Source organism: Anser brachyrhynchus, assembly GCF_964034855.1.
Source record: "Anser brachyrhynchus genome assembly, chromosome: 11".
In the NCBI taxonomy this organism is placed as follows: domain Eukaryota; kingdom Metazoa; phylum Chordata; class Aves; order Anseriformes; family Anatidae; genus Anser; species Anser brachyrhynchus.
The window spans coordinates 7829205-7848263 of NC_137706.1; the positions used below are offsets into that span (position 1 = coordinate 7829205).

The 19059-nt window shown below is 41.0% G+C and overlaps 1 protein-coding gene across 13 annotated transcripts in view; it reads left to right on the plus strand.

Moving 5' to 3' along the window:
* USP3 (ubiquitin specific peptidase 3) overlaps nucleotides 1–19059 on the plus strand; it is a 97326-nt gene that overhangs the window by 56677 nt on the left and 21590 nt on the right. For 9 of the 13 annotated variants that reach the window (XM_080608220.1, XM_080608221.1, XM_080608222.1 and 6 more), the window contains one exon: nucleotides 17032–17092. In XM_080608220.1, the coding sequence (XP_080464346.1) occupies nucleotides 17032–17092 (61 nt within the window). Of the gene's footprint in view, nucleotides 1–558; nucleotides 892–1370; nucleotides 1542–8985; nucleotides 12633–17031; nucleotides 17093–18285; nucleotides 18382–19059 lie in introns of those variants that run through there. The other 4 variants (XM_080608219.1, XM_080608215.1, XM_080608223.1 and 1 more) reach the window with 4 other exon arrangements.

The following is a 19059-nucleotide window of genomic DNA, read 5'->3' on the forward strand; positions in this document are numbered from 1 at the left end:
GCTGCCTAATTCAGTTTGCTGTCTCTGAACTAATTCTGCTTCTGAATGCTCAGCTAGAGAAACAAACTAACTGCAGTTAGTGAATGCTGAGCGGTTTCCTTTGCCGTGGAAAATCGGATCTTCCCTGATCTGAGCTTCTCCCCGGTGTAAGCAGGGCAGAACTTTATTTTTCACCTTGGTTATGGCAAGAGAAGAGGAGCAAAGCCAAGGTGCAGCAGTCACAACGGAGATTAAAACATCCCTGCTGCTTGAGGTGTTGCAGGGGAGGATTATGCTTGCTCCGTTTGCAAAGGAGCCGGCTATCTCAGTGCTGGCCCAGCGACAGCACGCCCCTGGCCGAGCCCCAGAGCTGTTACCGAGCAGGGCCGGAGAAAGCGGCACCGCCCGCGCTCCCGCTACCCCTTGCAGGCAGTCCCGTGGCGGCGGGGCCGGGCAGCGCTGCAAAAAGCGCGGGCTGCGCTGCACCGCGGGCTGCGCGGGCGGGAGGCGCGCACCAGCAGCAGCCGCGGGCCCCGTGCACGCGCGCACCCCCCTCGGGAGCAGCGGGAGGAGGAGAAGGGCGCGGCCCCGCCCCGCCCGGCGGCGCGGAAAGCCCGGCGGGCGGAGCCGCGGACGGGAGGTCGGCTCCTCGGAAAGCCCGGCGGGAGGCGGGGAGAGGGAGCCGCCGGGCTTCGCGGACGGGAGGCTGGCTGCCCGCAAAGCCCGGCGCGCGGATCGCGGCCTCGTCCCTAAGATGGCTGTTGTGCGCGGGGCGCCGCCGCTGTAGCGCCGCGAGGAGCCGCCCGCCGCGCCTCGCCGCCATGGAGTGCCCGCACCTCGGCTCCAGCGTCTGCATCGCGCCCGACTCGGCCAAGTTCCCGCAGGGCTCGCCCTCCTCCTGGTGCTGCAGCGGTGAGTGCGCCCGGCCCGGCCCGGCCCGAGGCGGCCCCGGGCCCTCACGCGGCGGCCGAGCGCCCTCAGCGCGGCCCGGCCCGGCCCGGCCCCGCCGCCCCTTTGTTCCCCGCGGGCCCGGCCCCGAGCCCCCCCGGGCGGCTGCCGCGTGTCTCGGCCGCGGGGGCCGGGATCGGCGCCGGGATCGGGGCCGGGCAGCCCGCTCGGGGCCGCCTCCCCCCGGCGCGGAGGAATGCGGAGCGCGGCCCCTCCGCCCCTTTGTTCGCTGCCCGGCCCGGGGGCAGCCCGGCCGCGGGAAGGGGGGGCCGGCGGCCGCCGCGGGGTCGGTGCGGCCGATAAACCGACCCCGGGCTGCGGGGGCTGGACGTGTGTGTGGAGCGGGGTCGGGGCTGGCAGGCGGCGCGCTGCGCCCTCCCCGGCGGCCGAGCGTCGGCAGCGGGGCAGCGGGCCGGAGCCCCTCGGCGGGCCGGGCCGGTCCCTGGCGCAGTAGCGGTGCCGGCAGCCGCCGCGGCCGTGCCTCGCTCTTAAGCGCTGCCGGGCGCGTCGTGCTGTCTGCTCCCTGCAAAGTAGCCGCTTCCGAGGTGTTTCCAGTTTGGCCTTCAAATAGATCGTTGCACACATGTAACCCGCGATGTTAGCTGTCATGGTCGGTACGTTTTGGTCTGTTTTAACTGTGTCGTGCGTAGTTACGCTCAGCGCTGAAGTACGTGCAGGCGAGTGCACGCAACCAAGTGCTTAACGTGGCCAGTAGGCCCCATTCCGAGCAGCATGACCTGGTGTGTCTGCGGGCATTGCACAGAAACTCTCTTTTGGGAGCAACACACAAAGGAACACTGAAACGTTGGTTACGTTTTAAGGTGTTCCTATTTTTAAAGAGAAGATAGTTGTCCTTTGTCTAGCCGTATCAATGCTTTAGTGTGGGAAAAGTGCTGCTTACTGGAGTTCTTCCCTAATTGCAGTTTCCTGGAGCCAAGGTGTGGTAGCGCTGCTGCTTCCTTTGGCAGAACCAGTTATTTTACTCTGTAATGCTTTTGATTTTAGAGGGAGTAAGCTTTACAGTGGAATAATATGAAGAAATGATTAGAGGGAAAGAAGGAGTACAGGAAAAGTTGGTTTTTGTAATGTTTGGTTACTGAAAAAAATTCTTGGCTAGCAGTGTAACTCTCTAAGTCCATCTGTTATCTTTAGGCTATCATGGGTAAGCAAAGTTGTCATCCAGAAACATATGGTAGTAAGGAACCACCCTAAAAACAAGCTAGATAAACTTACAAAAACTAAAAATATAGGTTCAGGTATTAATATAACTTTTCAGCTTCAAAAATGAGCCAGTGTACAGCTACAGGATCCTGTTAGGCATGCTTCTAAGTGAAGCAATTAAAGCAAATTTTTCGTTGTCAGTCAGAGGTGTTTCAGTTGATTTATTACAGTTGGGAGGCAGGAAGGAGAGGTGATGGACACTTTGGGGAACCAAAGGGATTAATAATGATGCAGTATTTAGGGGAGTGTCTCCACTTGCTATGCTTTTTAATAAAATTAAGTAAGTCAAACAGTGTTTGCATAGCTAACTATTGGGTAAGGAAAATGTAGGTATGTTGCATTTAAGACATTCCAATGAGCAAACAGCAGGCTGTTGACAATGTAAAGTGAATGAAAAATGTTATTAAAAATGAATTTTGTGTTCCTGTTAGTCTAGTACAATGTAATACATTCCTTCTCAGTTACAGTACTAACGCATGCTTACTGTTACATTAGCTTCCTGATGGTGTGTAGAGTACAGTCTTTGTTGCCTGTGCTTATTTTAGTGAGATAAACTTCTAAAGGTGTGTAATACTGGTTTCTGTCAGTTCACAATATGTACAATTTCTCATTTGCTGGTTTTGCTGCAACTTGGTAACATACAATTATATAAAGAAAGTGACATACAAATTAGTATCTTGTCAAAATTTAGTGCATTTCCTATTGCCTTTGATGCTGTTTTCTAAGATTCTGTGAACTTGGTTCTTTCTGTTGGTGTTGTTGCCTCCGTTGGAGAAAAATATTTAAAGGTAATTTTCTGCAGTATGTAATTATAAGGCATCTATCATCTGCTGCATTGTCTTAAAATGACTCAGAACCTGTAGTCAGTCCTGTTTGGAGTTACGGCTGACCTTTCCAGAAAAGGAGAGCGAGCAAGGGTACTGATACAGGAAGCTTTCTGGCAGCCACGTGACCTGCCAGTGATAGCAAAACATTACAGAAGAACAGGTTGGAGAGCGAGGTCGTAGTTCAGACTGCCAGTGGCTATTTTTGTCATTATCTTGGCTATCTGTGGTTTGAGGACCTGGAATTGTCACACTGACTGAGTGACATGTGCTGGTGAATTACCATTTCCTTTCCTCTTCAAAAGCTTGATGGCAACAGTAACTTCAATATGGACACACTGTTGAATGTTGTGGAGATGCACTGTTGTACAATGGAAGGGTGTTGCATTTGAAGCTGGTATTCTGATGTTAGCTTTACTGAAGTTAGGGAATTGAGTAGAGGAGCATGTGCGCCTACCTGAATTGCTCTTTCGGCCTAAATCAGCTCTCCTAGAAGCTACCTGGTGGAGTTGTTACGGAGGTTTTGTGATGAAGGAAGACTCTTGGAGAACAATAAGAGGAAGCACCAATCACAAGTGTGCTGATCTGAGTGTGAATGGTTTTGCTCCAGATTAAAGAGTAATGGTCAATTGTTCATTTTAATTCATCTTAGAACTTCTATGATGTTACTAGTATATACTTAGGAAGTTTAAGCACCTCTCTTTGGAGGATGGCATATTTTCCCCTGAGTATTTAATCCCGTCAACAGTGCTCTGTACAGTAAGCAATACAGAAAGAAGCATGCATTTGCTCTGAAGAGCTTCAAGGCTGTCAAAAAGGAGCACAGAATGCCTTTTTGGAGATGCAGAGGCAAATCCTTTGTTGTTGTCCTCATAATTGGACATTTAAGAGGAGAGGAGATGAATGTATAACATAGAAATTGTACAGAAACTGAAAATTGCTTTTAATCAGTGTTGTCACATGTAATACTGCATGCAGATGTCTGCTAATTCCAATTGCAGTGCAGTCTTTCCATGCACTTTAATTTCTGAAATTTCTGCTGAAGTTGGAAGCAGAGTAGCTGGAGGCGTTGGCAAGACTGTAGAGTGTCACAGAATTTGTCTGATGCGCCACACCTTTGGTGCTGTTGTGCAAATGGTGTAATTATGAAAAGTACTCTGGAGCAGCTCAGATGTGGTATTTCTCAACAACTTTTCATAGACTCGTGAAACCACAGGGAGGTAGGCCTCACCTAAGTAAGATTGCAATCTTCTAAGCACACTTGTGCAAGTCTAGAGAATTTTGCCAACTCTTTTCCTGCGTGGTCGAGGCGAACTCGCTGATTGTTCGATGGAGAATTTCAAGGTACTTCTTTAGAAGAACAACTGCAGACATAGGTTTATGTCTGCTGAAACAGAGATCCAGTGAATTATTTTTCCAGGGGAATTGTGCTTTTGAAATATGCTTATAATGTGTTTCAGATCACTGTCCGTCGAATACCTTTTATTTCATAAGTAGCAAATTTTGTTAGATATCAAAGAGCAATTCTGGCTGTAGAGCGGTATTTCCTGCTAAAGCTAAATATATTTGCCTGACATCTGTTTCTTGGATTCTAATTTCTGTTGAATAAGAACTGTAATTTCACAGTTGGTCAGAAGCATACATTGTGGCATTTGCAAATGTCACTGGGACTATAAAAAAATACAGAAGAAAGCAAGCACTAGGAAGCTGTTTGAGGCCTAGTGAACAACGATTATGGTAGATATCTGCATGGTGAATTAGAACATTTTTTCTGTTTTTAAAGTAATTTACAAAAAGGCATTGTTAGTTCAGAATAACCTAAAATGTCACTGAATACTTTATGTATACATGAGAGCAAATGGTTTGGGCCGAGTGGGAGAACTTCTGAGAACGTGACTGTTCTGGGTCAGACTGCGTTTGATGTCCCCCACGTAAATCGGGTGCCCTGCTTTCTTTTTCTTGGGGCAGGCCCAGCATTCTGGCGGGCTGTTGGACGGCTGCTATCAGCACCAAAACAAACATGCTGCAAAAGCACAGGTACACAGCCTTTAACCATCTCGACTTTCCTTTCCGTCTCAGCTCCTTGTTAGTGTTTCTCCTCCATCTCCACGAGTGTTTGTACTTTTCCTTTTTCATTTTAATTACTAGAGATCCTCGCTTCGTCTTTCTTTCTATTTTTAGTAGAACATGGGAGGATAGAGAACTCGCTGAAGGTGGAGAGGGGTAGGTAGGACCTTCTTCCTGTGACAAGTTATTTTCAGTTTGCAGAGTGTAGACTCAGGGTAAGCTCGTGGGCAGTGTGTAGACATAATACTCTGTTTGTGAGGGTTATTTCTCATTTTTTCCCATACCTGAAAAATCAATTCGACCAGGAAATTACCAGATTTATTATGAAATTTAAGGATAAAATAACTGTGTAAAAGTTAACTTTTTTTTTCTCAAGTCAAATTTTAAATTTAAGTGGCATTTCATCTATTTCTCAGGGTCAATGCAATGCAGTTATTAACTCTACAGACTTCATAGGCTGTTTTATCTCCTCAAATTCATACTTTTTTTTTAAGTAAAGTTTGTTGAGTTGGTTTGTATTGTTTTAGATTTGGTCTTGTTTTCATTAAAACTGTGAAATTTTTTTTTCCTATTTGAATCTGTTACTGACATATGAACTAACTAACCATGGAGGCAATAACTATCGTAGCCTATGTGATAGAGCATAGTGCTTTGGAACATGTTTTGTCAGAAGATGGATGTTTATTGAGGTGGGATAGGAATCTCAATTTCAGTCGCATAAGCTAGACCTAATTTTCCTTTTCACTATAGAAAAGAGGAGTCTTTGATTTCAAATACTTGGCATGTTTAAAGGCATATTTGAGTCAAAAAACGTTAAATTGATGGTGGTTAATATTTTCAAGTTTTCTTTTGAAAAAATTCTATTATACTCAAAAAAGTCACACTTCATCACAAAACATGAATGTCAGCTGATGAAAGAGACTGCTTCAGAGGGAGGTAGCAGTCAAACATCTAATATGTTGCTTTTCTTTAGAAACCCAGTCTCTAATCTTCATGCGTATTTTGAAGGATAAATTTACTTCTGAGTATTCCATATTATTTCATGATCTAACTAAACGCCAGTATTTTGAAATGACTCTTCAGAGTGCACCATATGGTAAGGAGACAGGGTGGTCTGAGGTGTTTTGGAAGTGGGATATATATGGCATACACACATACGCAGGACGGAGGCTTCTGTGTGGCAAACTCTTGACTTACCACAGGTTAGTTCAAATCTCATCACAGCTGGTTTAAATGTAATCAGGGTAATAATTTTCACCTGCCTTGCCAAGCCCTTCAAGATGTGCAGGTGTTTAACAAAAAATCAATATATTATTCTTACTCTGTTTTTTTTTTTGATAACTATGTGCATGGTTGTAAGGCGCTATGGCCGACAGTGTTGGAGTAGTGAGATTTTTGTTGCATTTGTGTCTGAGGTTCTTAGAGTGAAAGTTTCAGATGTGGTATTTGGAAGGAAATAAAGCTTTGAGGCATTTCTAACTCGGTCAGTGCTGCTCACTTTATTTAGTAACCTGTTCCTGTGCTGCTTTCTGTCCTGTTTTTAATAGATGTTCATCACTTAGGTGAAGAGCAGTTGAAGGCCACGCACAATTACGATAATCCATGGAGGTTTGAAAATGCAACTTCCTCAGAAATTTAGATCTGAAAAGTAGTTAAGGCTTTTCAGATATGTATTTTGAGATTATTGGAGGAAACAATTTTTACTGTAGGGTGGATTAGAATAATAACTGATAAAACATTCGTTGCTTTATGGTATCCTTGTTAAGGGGGCAGCATAAGATTTTAAGTCCTTAATTTCCTTGATTATGCGAAGGCTTTAAAAATGTTGCTGACACTATTTGAATGTACTTAGCATTCAGCAGTCTTAACTGGTATGTCAAGGCAATGCTCTTTTTTTCCCCCTTTGGATTATCTATCTAATTTTGGATCTTGTAGAGGTAGCTGTGAAATTGTTTTGACAGATTATTACCCATTTGGATCTAATCACAATAACCACAGGCAACCTGGCCAAATAAGGTGATTCTTCTGCAAGTTAGCTTTTTCCCCCTCAAAATACCGCCAGTAGACAGCTGTTTAATGTGAAAGCAACGTAATGCTGTCTGGCTGGGGGGTGGGGGTCCTCACCAAATCCAAACAGGTGGATACTGATTTTTCAAGGTCATTCATATGTACGTTATGTGGATGCTGTGTGAACGCAGGTGTCCACTTGTCTGTGTTAGGGTACAGGTGCATGTTCCCAAAATAGCTGTGGCCCTTCTGGATTTTTTTTTAAACGTTTGGTTCATAAGTTTTTCAGTTGACAGTAGTTTTAGTTTTGTCCACTGCGCATTTGACTTCCTTTTTTTTTTCTTTTGCTCAAAGGGATGATCAATAATGAGTCTTTTGCGTTGTACTGCAGAAATAGGCATCAAATATTGGTGCTACAAATGAGTAGATTAATAACTAGGATATATAAAGAAAGCAAGAAGCATTCTTGATGTCTTTCCCTTCTTTTCCCTCCTACTTCCATCTTGATTTTTTTTGGCCTGAGATTGATTGCTAAACGATTCAAGAAGATTCTTTTCCTTAAGGGTTTGAAAATTGTATTACACTGCTGGCTCTGCTCTGCCTTTTCTGGCAGCTGTCTGAAAATGCGTAATTCATTTCTGTCTTGCTCTAGCATAAAGATGGAATAACGTTTTTTTTTGCATTACTACTATAATGTAGAACAACATCTGTTTTCCTGTGAGAGCTAGCATTAAATTTTTAAATATATACGTATATATGTGTGTCTGTATTTAAATGTGGATGCCAATTAGTTATCAAAGTAGCTGATCCACTAAAAATTGGTTTTAGACTATTAGGGAAAAGTAGAGGTAATAGTTCTCATAAAAACTCTTTTGGTTATGATTGTTAAGGTAAAATAAACATGCTACTGGTGTGTTACTTTTTTTTCCTTTTTTCTTTTTTTCATAACGCACATTTTCTTACTGTTGCTTTCAGCTAGGATGTGATTTATATGGTATAGGCAGATAAATCAAGTGTTGACATTTGACTCGACATATGGAAAGACTACATAACTTAAATATACTGCATTACTGTAGCCTGAGCACTAACTTGGTCCTGTTTTATTGAGAAAGCCTCTATGCATATGATTGGGAGTGCTGAGGGACCTATTTTTTATTTTATTTTACCGTAACAGAGGAAGCACAGCATGCTCTGTGTCTTGCTGCTGTACATGATCTGAATTTTTTTTTTTTCTTGAGTTCGTTTAACCACTTCCTCGGGAAGTGACGTGTCTGTTTACACTGATTGAAAAAAGTTTTCCTTACTTACCCGTATGCTTCTCCAGTACTGACTTAAGCATACGGGCAAATCAAAAAGCATACATTTTTCCACTTGCAAGTTTTTCAATGTGAAATTCTGGTTACATAATGAAAACTCTGAACTGTAAGTCAGTGTGTTTGAGTGGAAGTTGAGAGTTGAATTAAACGCAGAAAAAACTAATCACCTTGTTCTCTGACAAACATTCCTCAATGTTAGAAATGTGTTGGGGACTTCAGTGACCTGCTTTTCCTGTGAAAAATTGTTTACCTACCTATGTTTTGTATTCTCATTCAGCTGCTGTTCGGTATGTTTGAATTAGGTATGTTTTTCCATTGTATCAAAGTGGTTCACTGTAACCATCTGTGAAATTTCTTACATGAGACTGAGTAATGCTTTTATTTAGTGACAAGGAGTAGAAATACCACGTGTCATTATGCATGAGCACAAGTATTAGTTGATTTTGTAAGTTCACGGATTGTCACAAAATGACTCATTTGTTTTCTCTCTAAAAACGTAATCTTTCTGGTTTTGGCTAGAAGACAATGGCAGAAGAAACAGTTTCATTTTCCCACCATATCTGTAAGGTGAGGCTAGCAACCTTCTGTTATCTTCTGAGCTTGTTTGAATTCTTGTACATTTGGATGTGATTTTACTTAGGCTGTCTTGATACAGTTATGACTTCTATTCATTATGCATCTCTTTGTTACAAGGGTATGCAATGCTGAAAGAATGGTTAACATTTTTATATTGTTAGCAATGCCTACCAGAAATCTTGTTTCCTTGTAAATTCTCTTGCTTTGATTTAAATGTAATTTAAATTTAATCTTCTCTTGTTTTTTTTCCTCAAGCATGTGGGTGTTAGCTGATTTAAAAACATTGTTTTAAATAGTCCAATTAAAAATAATCTCCCCTTCTGTCTGGTTTCATTTTGACTAAATCCTTTTTTTTTCTAAAACAGGCAATGGTGTCTATCAAACGAACCTTACCTAAAAGATTGTTGAACAGAAGAGTTACTTTCTTAGTACTAAATAGTTTAAAATACGATCAATCCATATATGAGCTTCTTGTAATGGGGCAGGTAGGATAGAAAGAAGAGTTTTATGTGAAATTAAGTTTGAAAACAAATAGGAATATTTTTTTAAAACCTAAACGGTAAAACCAGCTGGCTTGTAAGTTCTAGTATGTTTCTTCTTTTCAAAGTCTATAATGTTCCTTTTTTATACTTTTTCTTCTCTAGAATGGGGCTTTATCCTACTCGGACATCTGAAAAGTACTCTTGTAACACTTTCCTTTTTCAGTTGCTTGGTTTTCATTACTGTTACTCATCTGGAATTGACTAGCCATAAGTTCTTAAAATGTGGAGCAGATACTTCTACCAGATGTGTATGCAGCTTAACCCTCCCCAGGCACCCCACAAAACCAACAACCATCGTCATTTAACTCAGCATTTAATTTCTGTAACCTACATATAGATTATACAATAGTGTTAGCATTCTGCTGGGACTCTGTGCTTCTGTGTACATTAGTGCCTGTCTTGTCCTACGATTTTACCAATATGTATACTGATTTTGGTGTTATGGAACCCTTCTGAATGTAAACAGACACTAGTGTCGCATAGTAAGGCTTGCGTATATGTTCCTAGTAGCTGCCCTTTTAAGTACACGTTGCTTTCAAAAGAATGCAAAGTCAAAAAAATGGGAACACAATCAGCTGTGTTAGTAAATGTGTACTTGGTAGTAAGTAACTTATATTACTTCATTACTTATAACTTACATTACCCGTAATGGATATTTTTATGTGCTGCCTGTTAAAGTACTGGCTTACCTTGGAGGCCACCTGCATTTTTTAAGGCTTCTTTGCTTCTGCTGACAACGTGATTTTTGTCAGTGCCAAAGAGTCCTATTACGCACATATCCAGATTGGCTGTGGTCTTCACTGATGTTCTGGGATGAGTAGGCCTTCTAATTTTTGCTCTGAGAAGCTGTTTTATTTTGTATGCTGGTTTATAATAGAGCTGAGGGGTCAGAGAGCAAGGGTACACATGGCTCTGTAATGCTGTGATTTGAACAGTTCATTTTAAGTGGAAAATCTTTGGTTCCAGTCTCAATTTGAATGACTGAATGTTTCATCTGGTGGATTTTGAATGTAGAATGCACAGGTACTCATTGCTGCAGAGCCTGCAGCCTAGGTTAAAGCAGTAGGTGCTAGGCTGGCAAAACTCATGCTCTCTCTCTTCCATTGTCTCCCCAGACTGCTGAATAACTGCTTACTCATGCTAAATGCCATCTTCAACGGGAGAAATTGTCGGTGTTCCCTTAGTGCTTAGGAGCAATCTGGAGGGAAAATCTTCCAGGGGCAGGAGGTGTGCTTATTAAACATAGGCATTCACATCTTGAATGAAAGGGGATTGTGCATAGGAAACTCATGTGATTCAATCACTCCTTGGAAAGTCATCATGGCTGCATCCAGAGGGAATTCCACTCAGTTCCAGGGGTGGGCAGAGCCTTGCTGAGACTCCAGCATGTAAGCCTTAAGGAGCACCACCCAACACCCTTGTCTCCTCGATGTTTCCCATGGGCTGATAACTTGAGCGCTTCCTTAGTTAGAATACTGGCTTTCATTGTTTCCTCTCTCAGATGCCTCATACTTATGTATTGCACAGGGGAAGTTAGAAGTAATTCAGAGCCATTTTGGCAAGTCACCCTAAAAGTTCTGTGTAGGGGGCTGAGTGTCGGGATGGCTTACCCTTGCTTTAAGTGGAATGACACAGATGCCTAAAGTGTTAGGTCTAGTGGGCTCAATGCTGACCTGGGCTGCTAAAATTCTTTTGGCAAATTATTTGATATCACTTTCTCCATTTTTCGTCTTTAAAATGGAAGTGAGTTCGTTGAGAAATGCTCTGAATCCTGTGACTGAAAAACTTCCTATTTGAGATGTTATTACTGAAGTAGCTTGCATTATTTTGGTTAAACTTTTGTGCAGTTTGTATTGCCTCCTCTTGCAGTAATTTCCCAGGATTTTTGGAAGCTTTTTAGCGTGATTTCTTAGGCCTGATGTGTCACAGACAGAAGCATCATGTTTCACAAAGTAGGGCTTTCACTCTTTGGTGTGTGAATTGTTGCTTCTTTTTTCTTCAGATGTTGTTAATGGAGGCTGCCCAGCTCTTTTTTGCAGTATTTGTCAGCTTGTTTCAGGAGCAAAACAGAACAATAAAGTCTTGCTATAAAATCTTAATTAGGGCAGTGAGAATGGGGTTAAAAGCATGGAGAAGGAAAAGCAAGTCTGTGTTTCTAGAATACTGAAAAGTATTCTTGTTTTTTGGGGGGAGATGCACATACATGCATCCATACACACAGGGTGTGTAGCTGTATATAACATATATATGTGTTTGTGACCAAGCGCATATGTTTCTGGGACAATTTGTTTAGCTTAACAACAGTATACCAGTGCAACCACAACTATGTAAATATTGCTCCTTCTGCAGATGCTGACTGGAGTATCAGCGGCCTTTTTCTGTTTAGTTCATATCAGCATATCTGACCTATTTTCTGTCAATATAAACTGAACTGAAGAAAGGTCACTTAGACTAAAGATGTTTCTGGGCAGTCATTATGTTAGTGTAATGTAACCATGTGATTATACAAGTAAGATTTTAGTGTTTGTACAGCTCCTTTGGAGAACAAAGTCCAGGCTATTTTGTAAAGGATGCAGAGAGTAGTGGAAATAGTTTAATGCCCCTAATCTCGTTTCCATTCAGCATGCTCTTAACAGAAGGACCAGAATACTGTTCTTACTGTGCTGATATTCTGTGGCCTTTTCCTTAGAGATGTAATAAAGGGCTATTTTAAACCTTGGATGTGAGCACAGGCCTGTAGTAGCGATGGCCTTGGGTCAGTTCTGCTGCCGTGACTGGCAAGTAGTAGGTTTGCAGTGATCGCATGGCTGCTCTGCTGCCAGGTTCTCGGTGGACACTGCATCTTGCAGGTTTCTTAACTTGGCTGCCTTACAGAAACGGCTTCCTGTTTGTCTGCTCTTCCTGCTTCATTTTTCTTTTGCAAGTTTCTAAATTATGCAGTGTGCTCTTTAAACAAAACTTAGTTTCATGGGTTGTTCGTATACCTCTACGTACTTGCAGCTTTCTCACAGTGGAAATGTGCAGCCTTGTTCTGTAAGGAATACAGCGTTTGCCAGGAGTGTTCTTGCTTCGCGAGCCTGTGCTTGGAGTCTGTTTTCAATAAGGAAAGAAAAAGTCAAGATTCAGAAGTACATACTTGAGGGATCATGAGGGTAAGATGGGGTGGGGGGCCCTGTTACGAGAGGGCCAAACTGATTAGCTATGTCTTAGTCATTCTGCTTGATACAACGGCATGGACATTATTTGTTAGGATGGTTTGCAGGAAGTGAAAGCTGAAGGGACAGGGAGGGAGGGAGATCTGTAATGCTCCATAGTTACATATCAGTCTGTGTAGCGGTGTTTGATCTCTGGCTCTCTTGGGGATGATGGACTGATACTCTTCATTGCAGAGGGGTTTGTAGGCTGTATAACAAATGAGTATTCAGATTTCACTTGGATCATTCTGTAAAAGATGGTATTTTGCCTTGCTATTAGATGAGGAAAAATGTTTTTACACTTCTGAATAGCCTGATATTGATGTAAAGTGGCAAATGACTCACTGTTTCAGACAGCATTGTGGCACTGCAGATTTGTTTTCTCTTTTCTTTTGACATGTCAGTATTATCTTTGCCTAACCACTTGAAGCTATTCTAAAAATACAGTAATGTGGGACAGTTGGTAACCGTTGCAGCAGCACTTCAGCTTCAGCACAGAAAGCGCCTGATGTACCTTGGCTTGTAGAGTACTAAATAAGGTGTAACGGATGCAGAACTTTTTTAATGTGGTTAAGATGTTTGTCAGACATAACAGTATTGAAAATTTGGGGTTGCTAATGTAATGCAGGCCTCTTTTTTAAATAGTACTACAAAAAATGACCCCCCACATCCTACTTTAAATACTGATGTCTGAGGGAAGTAAAGATATAAGGACCTGTACAAATAGGTTTGAGAGTCCTTCCTCATAATCCTTTGTAATTGCCTAACCTGAAAGCCCCAAATGTGCAAGTCTGTTTTAAGGGCGAAGTTCCAGGGCTGTGTGATGTGCTTTGAATTGAGAAGGGGTTTGATGTCAATATGCATCTTGTTTCTGATCTACTCTTAAGCCTATGTCTTCATGTCAGCACTACATTTGAAAAGAATAACCTGCACTTTCTTTACACATGAAGCCTAATTTAGATTATAAGCAGTTCAGGGCAGTGACTGTCCTTTTGCTGTGCTTTCCACAGGGCCTGTCTTGTTAGGGTCCTGAGGAATGGCTAAAGCTGCCAGCCTAATTTAGTTTATTAATAATAAGGAACAGACAGTAACTGCTTTAGAATCTGGATTGAGGAATACCTAGAGAGCTGAGCTGTAATGCAGGTATCTACTGAGCCAGCCTCAGAGAAATACAGAATGCAATCTTCAGAAACCTTAAAAAATGGAATTGTGTAATCCTCACAGAGCAGAGCAACCGTAGGTCACCAATTTAACAGTGGCTTCTGTGTTTAATCTTGGTGGGAGTCGCTTCCATGTTATTTGAGTCCTTTGTGGGAGGAGATGTTTGTGCAGAAGATAAACTACACAGTTCTAATGTGATGCAATTGGAGTAAAGTTCCTCCTGAAAGCTAAAACAAACAAATGAACCGTCTTTTCCTTTTCTCTGATACAGAGATGGAAAACTTTAGTGAACAATATTATTTGGCAGTGTGCAGAGTCTGTGGGCTTGTTTGCTGGCCTTGTGCAGAGCACTTAAACCTGGTGTGAACTCTGCAGAATGAATGCTACCTAAGTGTAATTTAACGCTTAATAAGCAATCAGTGTTAAAATTAAAATATGCAAATGTGAAATGATAAATGCCTGCTATATAGTGGAAATTAAATGTAATAGTTTGCATCCCGATTCTTTGGCTTACTGGTTGAGAACTGGTTCCAACCACAGATGATAACATAGTGAAAGCAAAGATATTATTTGCAAGATGGGAGATTTCTGCTGGAATTTTAGTCCTAGGAAGGCTGTCTCATGTTCCTGGCAAGGAAAATGTTGAATAATAGTAGTGTTTTCTTCATGCAGCACTTAAGCAACTCTTAAATATCACTCTATATTTAAGTGCATGAATGGTTTTGGCTTCTGTTTCCTTCTGGTTAATTTTTTACATTTCAGTTTCTGTAATTCACGGAAATAAATTACTAGTCAAGCCAGACTAGTGATCCATTTTGCCCATGTATACCTGATGATGGCCATTTAATGTCTTCCCTTTCCCTTTGTCTTCTGTTTGCCAGTGTAGAATGTTGGTTTTCTGAATAAACTTTTGGTCAAACTTGACAAACTTCTTCCTCTTTTCTAACTTGAAGTGCAACACATGTAACTCTGCTGTGTATTGCAAGACTACCATCACAGTTGTGGGAATGATCAGCTTTAGAAATGGGAAAGCTTATTGCTGAAAAAAGAGCAATAGAAGATGGAAGCAGTGCGAGCAAATGTGTTTCTCAAGTAAAATAACTGCAGCAATTAAACCGTTCTGGAGTTTTCACCAAAGGGTTTAAAGTATCTGCTTCAAATAACACTTATGTGGAAATACTGCTGGTTTACAGTGCAGAAATATTTGTGCTTTTTTCCAGTGAACATAGTAAAACTCTTCTTCCATGGATTGGGGCTGTGAAGTGAAATACAACAACAATTTGTCATAATAAATAGAAACCAGAAAATAATTCTCTAAGAAGCAATGTTAGCTAGTTTATTTTTCCATCTGATTTAAATAAAAATGTCTAAAAAAGTATATTAGCTCTTTTAAATACCTGCGGTAGTAAGCTTTCTCCTGTTTAAAAATTGACACTCTTGCTTCTTACTTTTTATTAGCAGGTAATTTGGTAAAGAAACTTTTCTTGGTTTTGTTAGCTTAATTTTCTCTGATAGTCTTTGATCTTACCGGTTTCATGGGTACCATGGTTTGTAGCATGGTGAATCGACTTCTGAGTTTCACTAGCCGTCCCAAGTTGACCTGGTCAGGTGATGCTGCCCCAAAGCAGCTCCTGTGCATGCCTCAGTTTCCGCAGTTCATTTCTCTGAAGCATGCCTGCAGACAGGGAAGGCTGGTCTCTTCTCAAGCTTTTCTGCACTAAATAACAGTGCAAATAATTTGCATGTATGCTAGGACTTAATCCTCTTCTTTCTGTTCCTTCCTCATCCTGGCCTTACAGACCCTGGTGCTTCTGATGTTTTATTCTTCCTCTGTGACTCTTTTGATTGGCACTTACATATATGTGTAGACAAATCAGGTGGCATTGTACCCTCTTAATATTTTGGGGACAATCGAAGTTGTCTTTTTATTGTTGTTTTTTGGCCTTGCAGAAGTGCACTTAGCATTTTTCTTTCCTCTTCATATTAGCTGGGTATTTGAAAGTGCAATGAGATTTCTGTAAATTTTGTGGTAATGGATAGTCGTTAACAATTTTACTTCATTCAAATCTAAGCATTATATATCACAGCATCCCTCCTTCACTGACATGATCCAAATTGGAATTCCTCTAGAAATCGAGGAATCAGTATTGATTTAATTGTAGTTCCAAAATTGCTATTGTCTATAAAGATGTATGTACTTCATCTTGAGTTGACTAATGGAAATGTTAATCTCCCTGACTGTTTCTCTGTATTCTGCCTACACAGATTATTTATTGTGTTTGTTTTGTTTCTAATCTGAATTTTAGAGACTTTGCTGCTCCGTTGGGGTGGGAGTCAGAATATCCAGTTCTTATGACTCCACCCTGGGATGGTGCTTCATCATTTTCTAGTATCTGCCTTTTTTTCCCCAGACCTTTTGCTTAAAAACATCCGTGTTTAATTTCAAAGTTAATTTTTCTAGACTACTTAGAAGACTTAACTGAGAACTGAGATAACATTACAGTTATTTTCTGATGTCTTAAATGGATTGCAAAGCATAGCACTGTATTACATTTTAATCATTCAGCTTTGTGTGTGTGACTGAAATGGTGAAATCCTTGTGGATACGGCCTTTACCAGCACTGCAGCATAGGAATATTGTATAAATGGTGTGGATTATCATGTGTTACACAATTATTTATTCTGTGTGCTTCTTAACAGATCAACAGGCTTTCTCACAGTCTCTTCTTTAAAATGGCTTCTTGAATATGTTTTATGAAACAGAAGTGAAGAGCTGTGGCTATTTTTTTTCTGTGTTCAGTGGACTGCCTTATTAAAAATGAAAATAAATGTTTTAAACATTCCTAATGTTTTTGCAACTTGTGCTTCTGATACTTCTGTATTGTATCTCAAAATGAAGTAAACTTCGCGTAGATGGAATACAAACAAAAAATGTAATTTTTTCTTGTAAAGAAAGAGGCAAATGAATAGCCTGTGGCTAAGACTCAAAACAGAAGGTCAGTGTGCTTTAGTGTCAGTAGCTCTTCAGTCTTTAGTCTGTTAGTCCCTAATATGGGTTAATAAACGTGACTAGCTATTTTATGTAACTGTGCTGTAAGGTGGAGTCAGGGCAGACCTACTGCTAGCACTCAGGATGTGTTAGATAACTGTAATATCAGAGCCAATTCACTTGACACTTTTTTCATGTCTTTTGTAGTGTGCCGGTCAAATAAAAGTCCATGGGTCTGTCTGACGTGCTCGAGTGTCCATTGTGGAAGGTGGGTACTAAGTGTTAGTTTGAAAAACGTTTAATCAGACCTCTACTTTCTTCCCTTGTTGCTTGGATGAGGCATTTTTTTCAAAAAATTCTTGAATGCCTTGTAATTCCTGAAAGAAACCTTCATGATATTATTTAACATTATATGCTTATACTAAACACACTTCTTTGCTACCTTGTGAGAGTCCAGAGAATATACTCAACATAATTTTTTTACGAAATAAAAGCTTGTGATGAATGTGATTGATCAGCTCAGAGAGTGCCAAGACAACAGCTAATTCCATGGACTGTTGTTAGCTCAATTCAGTAAAAGATGTTTCTATTGTAATAAGATAAAAACAATAAGAATTCTTGGAAACCACAAATCCAAATTGGGTATAGCTTACTTTGAGTAAAATAGCAACTGTTCAGCTTAGACAGAAAATACTGTAAATGTACTGCAGTGTTACTTTGAACAAAATAATTATCCTAGCATATAAGGACCATCTACCATTGTACTATTGCAATTCCTTCAGAGTACAGCTGATATGTCTATCAGTTGAATTCCACCAAAAGAATTCGTACAGGAACGATACAGCCAATGCTGTTGTTTATATGTCAGAGAATTTGTTGCTACTCTATAAATGTTTGAGATGCACAAACTATTGAGAATACAGGCAGTGTTTACATTTAGACAGTGTCTGAGATGTGAGCATGTTTTCATCTGCAGGGTAGCACCTGTGCAGGTGTGCTTTTATTCTGGAAAATCATCATTAAACTTAGCTTGTCTTTAAAAGTGGATTCAGTAAAGCTCAGGTTTTGTTGCTTTGATCAGGATAGCAATGAGTAAGTGCAACAATTTTAATCATTTCTCTCTCTTATTCAGAGTTTTTTTTAGTACAAAAACCTTTTTTTCCCCCTCTATCTCTTTATTTCTTTTACAAATTTACACTTGGTGAGAGGCAAGAGAGTGGAGCTATTTCATAGTATGTGAAGGTGTAAAATAAGTGGTTTGGACTATTTTACTGATTTTGGTACCAGTCTGTGTTATTACTGTCCACCTCTGACACTTCTTTGTGCGCAGTTACTTGGCATTGAGTCAGTTACATATGCAGTTTGTTTTGACTCTTCAAACTGCTCCATCCTTAGAACTGAAAATAACTGAATGAGAAGAATGTGATATACCTTGTAATGGGAGCACTTTTGATCTTGCAGGCGCTTGAATGCAGGCACACAGCATATCCTTCTGTTCAGATAATGTTTGAAATCAAAGGAAGCTTTTCAGGTCTTCACTTGAAGTACATCCTCCAGGTTAGAGCCACTGGGAACGTTACCAACCATGTTACAGTACCAGAGCATTTCTGGTGGAAGTAGCTTTATAAACCTGTCATTTGCACTGTTAAGCAGAAAGGCAGCTCCTGTAAGCACGACTGTCTAGTTTGGATTCTGCCAGCACAGCAGTGTCCGTAGCCACACGGCTTCATTGCTGTAACTAGCACAGCACATTAGCAGAATTGTTTATACCTGCATGTGAGAACAAGTGTGGAACAGGGAGACCTTCACGTGGAGCACATGCAGAGTTCCTAATAGTTAGCATCGCTGATTTCAACAGGCAAGAAGTAAGGGGGGGGAGGGGGAGGGAGGGAACACACGACTAAAAGTCACCTCAGCCAAGTGCTTCTAAGGGTTAGTGACTTTTCAGTTGATATTTAGGGCTCTTACATTTGTAATGACACTTTTTTTAATCAAAGATGCATACATTTCTAGATATGCCTTAAATTTCAAGTGTGAAAATGCCCACTGTATCAGCAAAAGAGCTGTAGGATTTTAATTTCTTTTCCAGTTATGTGACCCCACGCCCTAGAGTGTTTCAAATTTATGAGCTTCATGAAGCATAGAATGCTGTAATATTAAATCATTGTCCCAGAATGGGAGGGCTTAAAATGAATGTGCTTTCATATGGGAGCTAGCATACTGTTAATCACATAA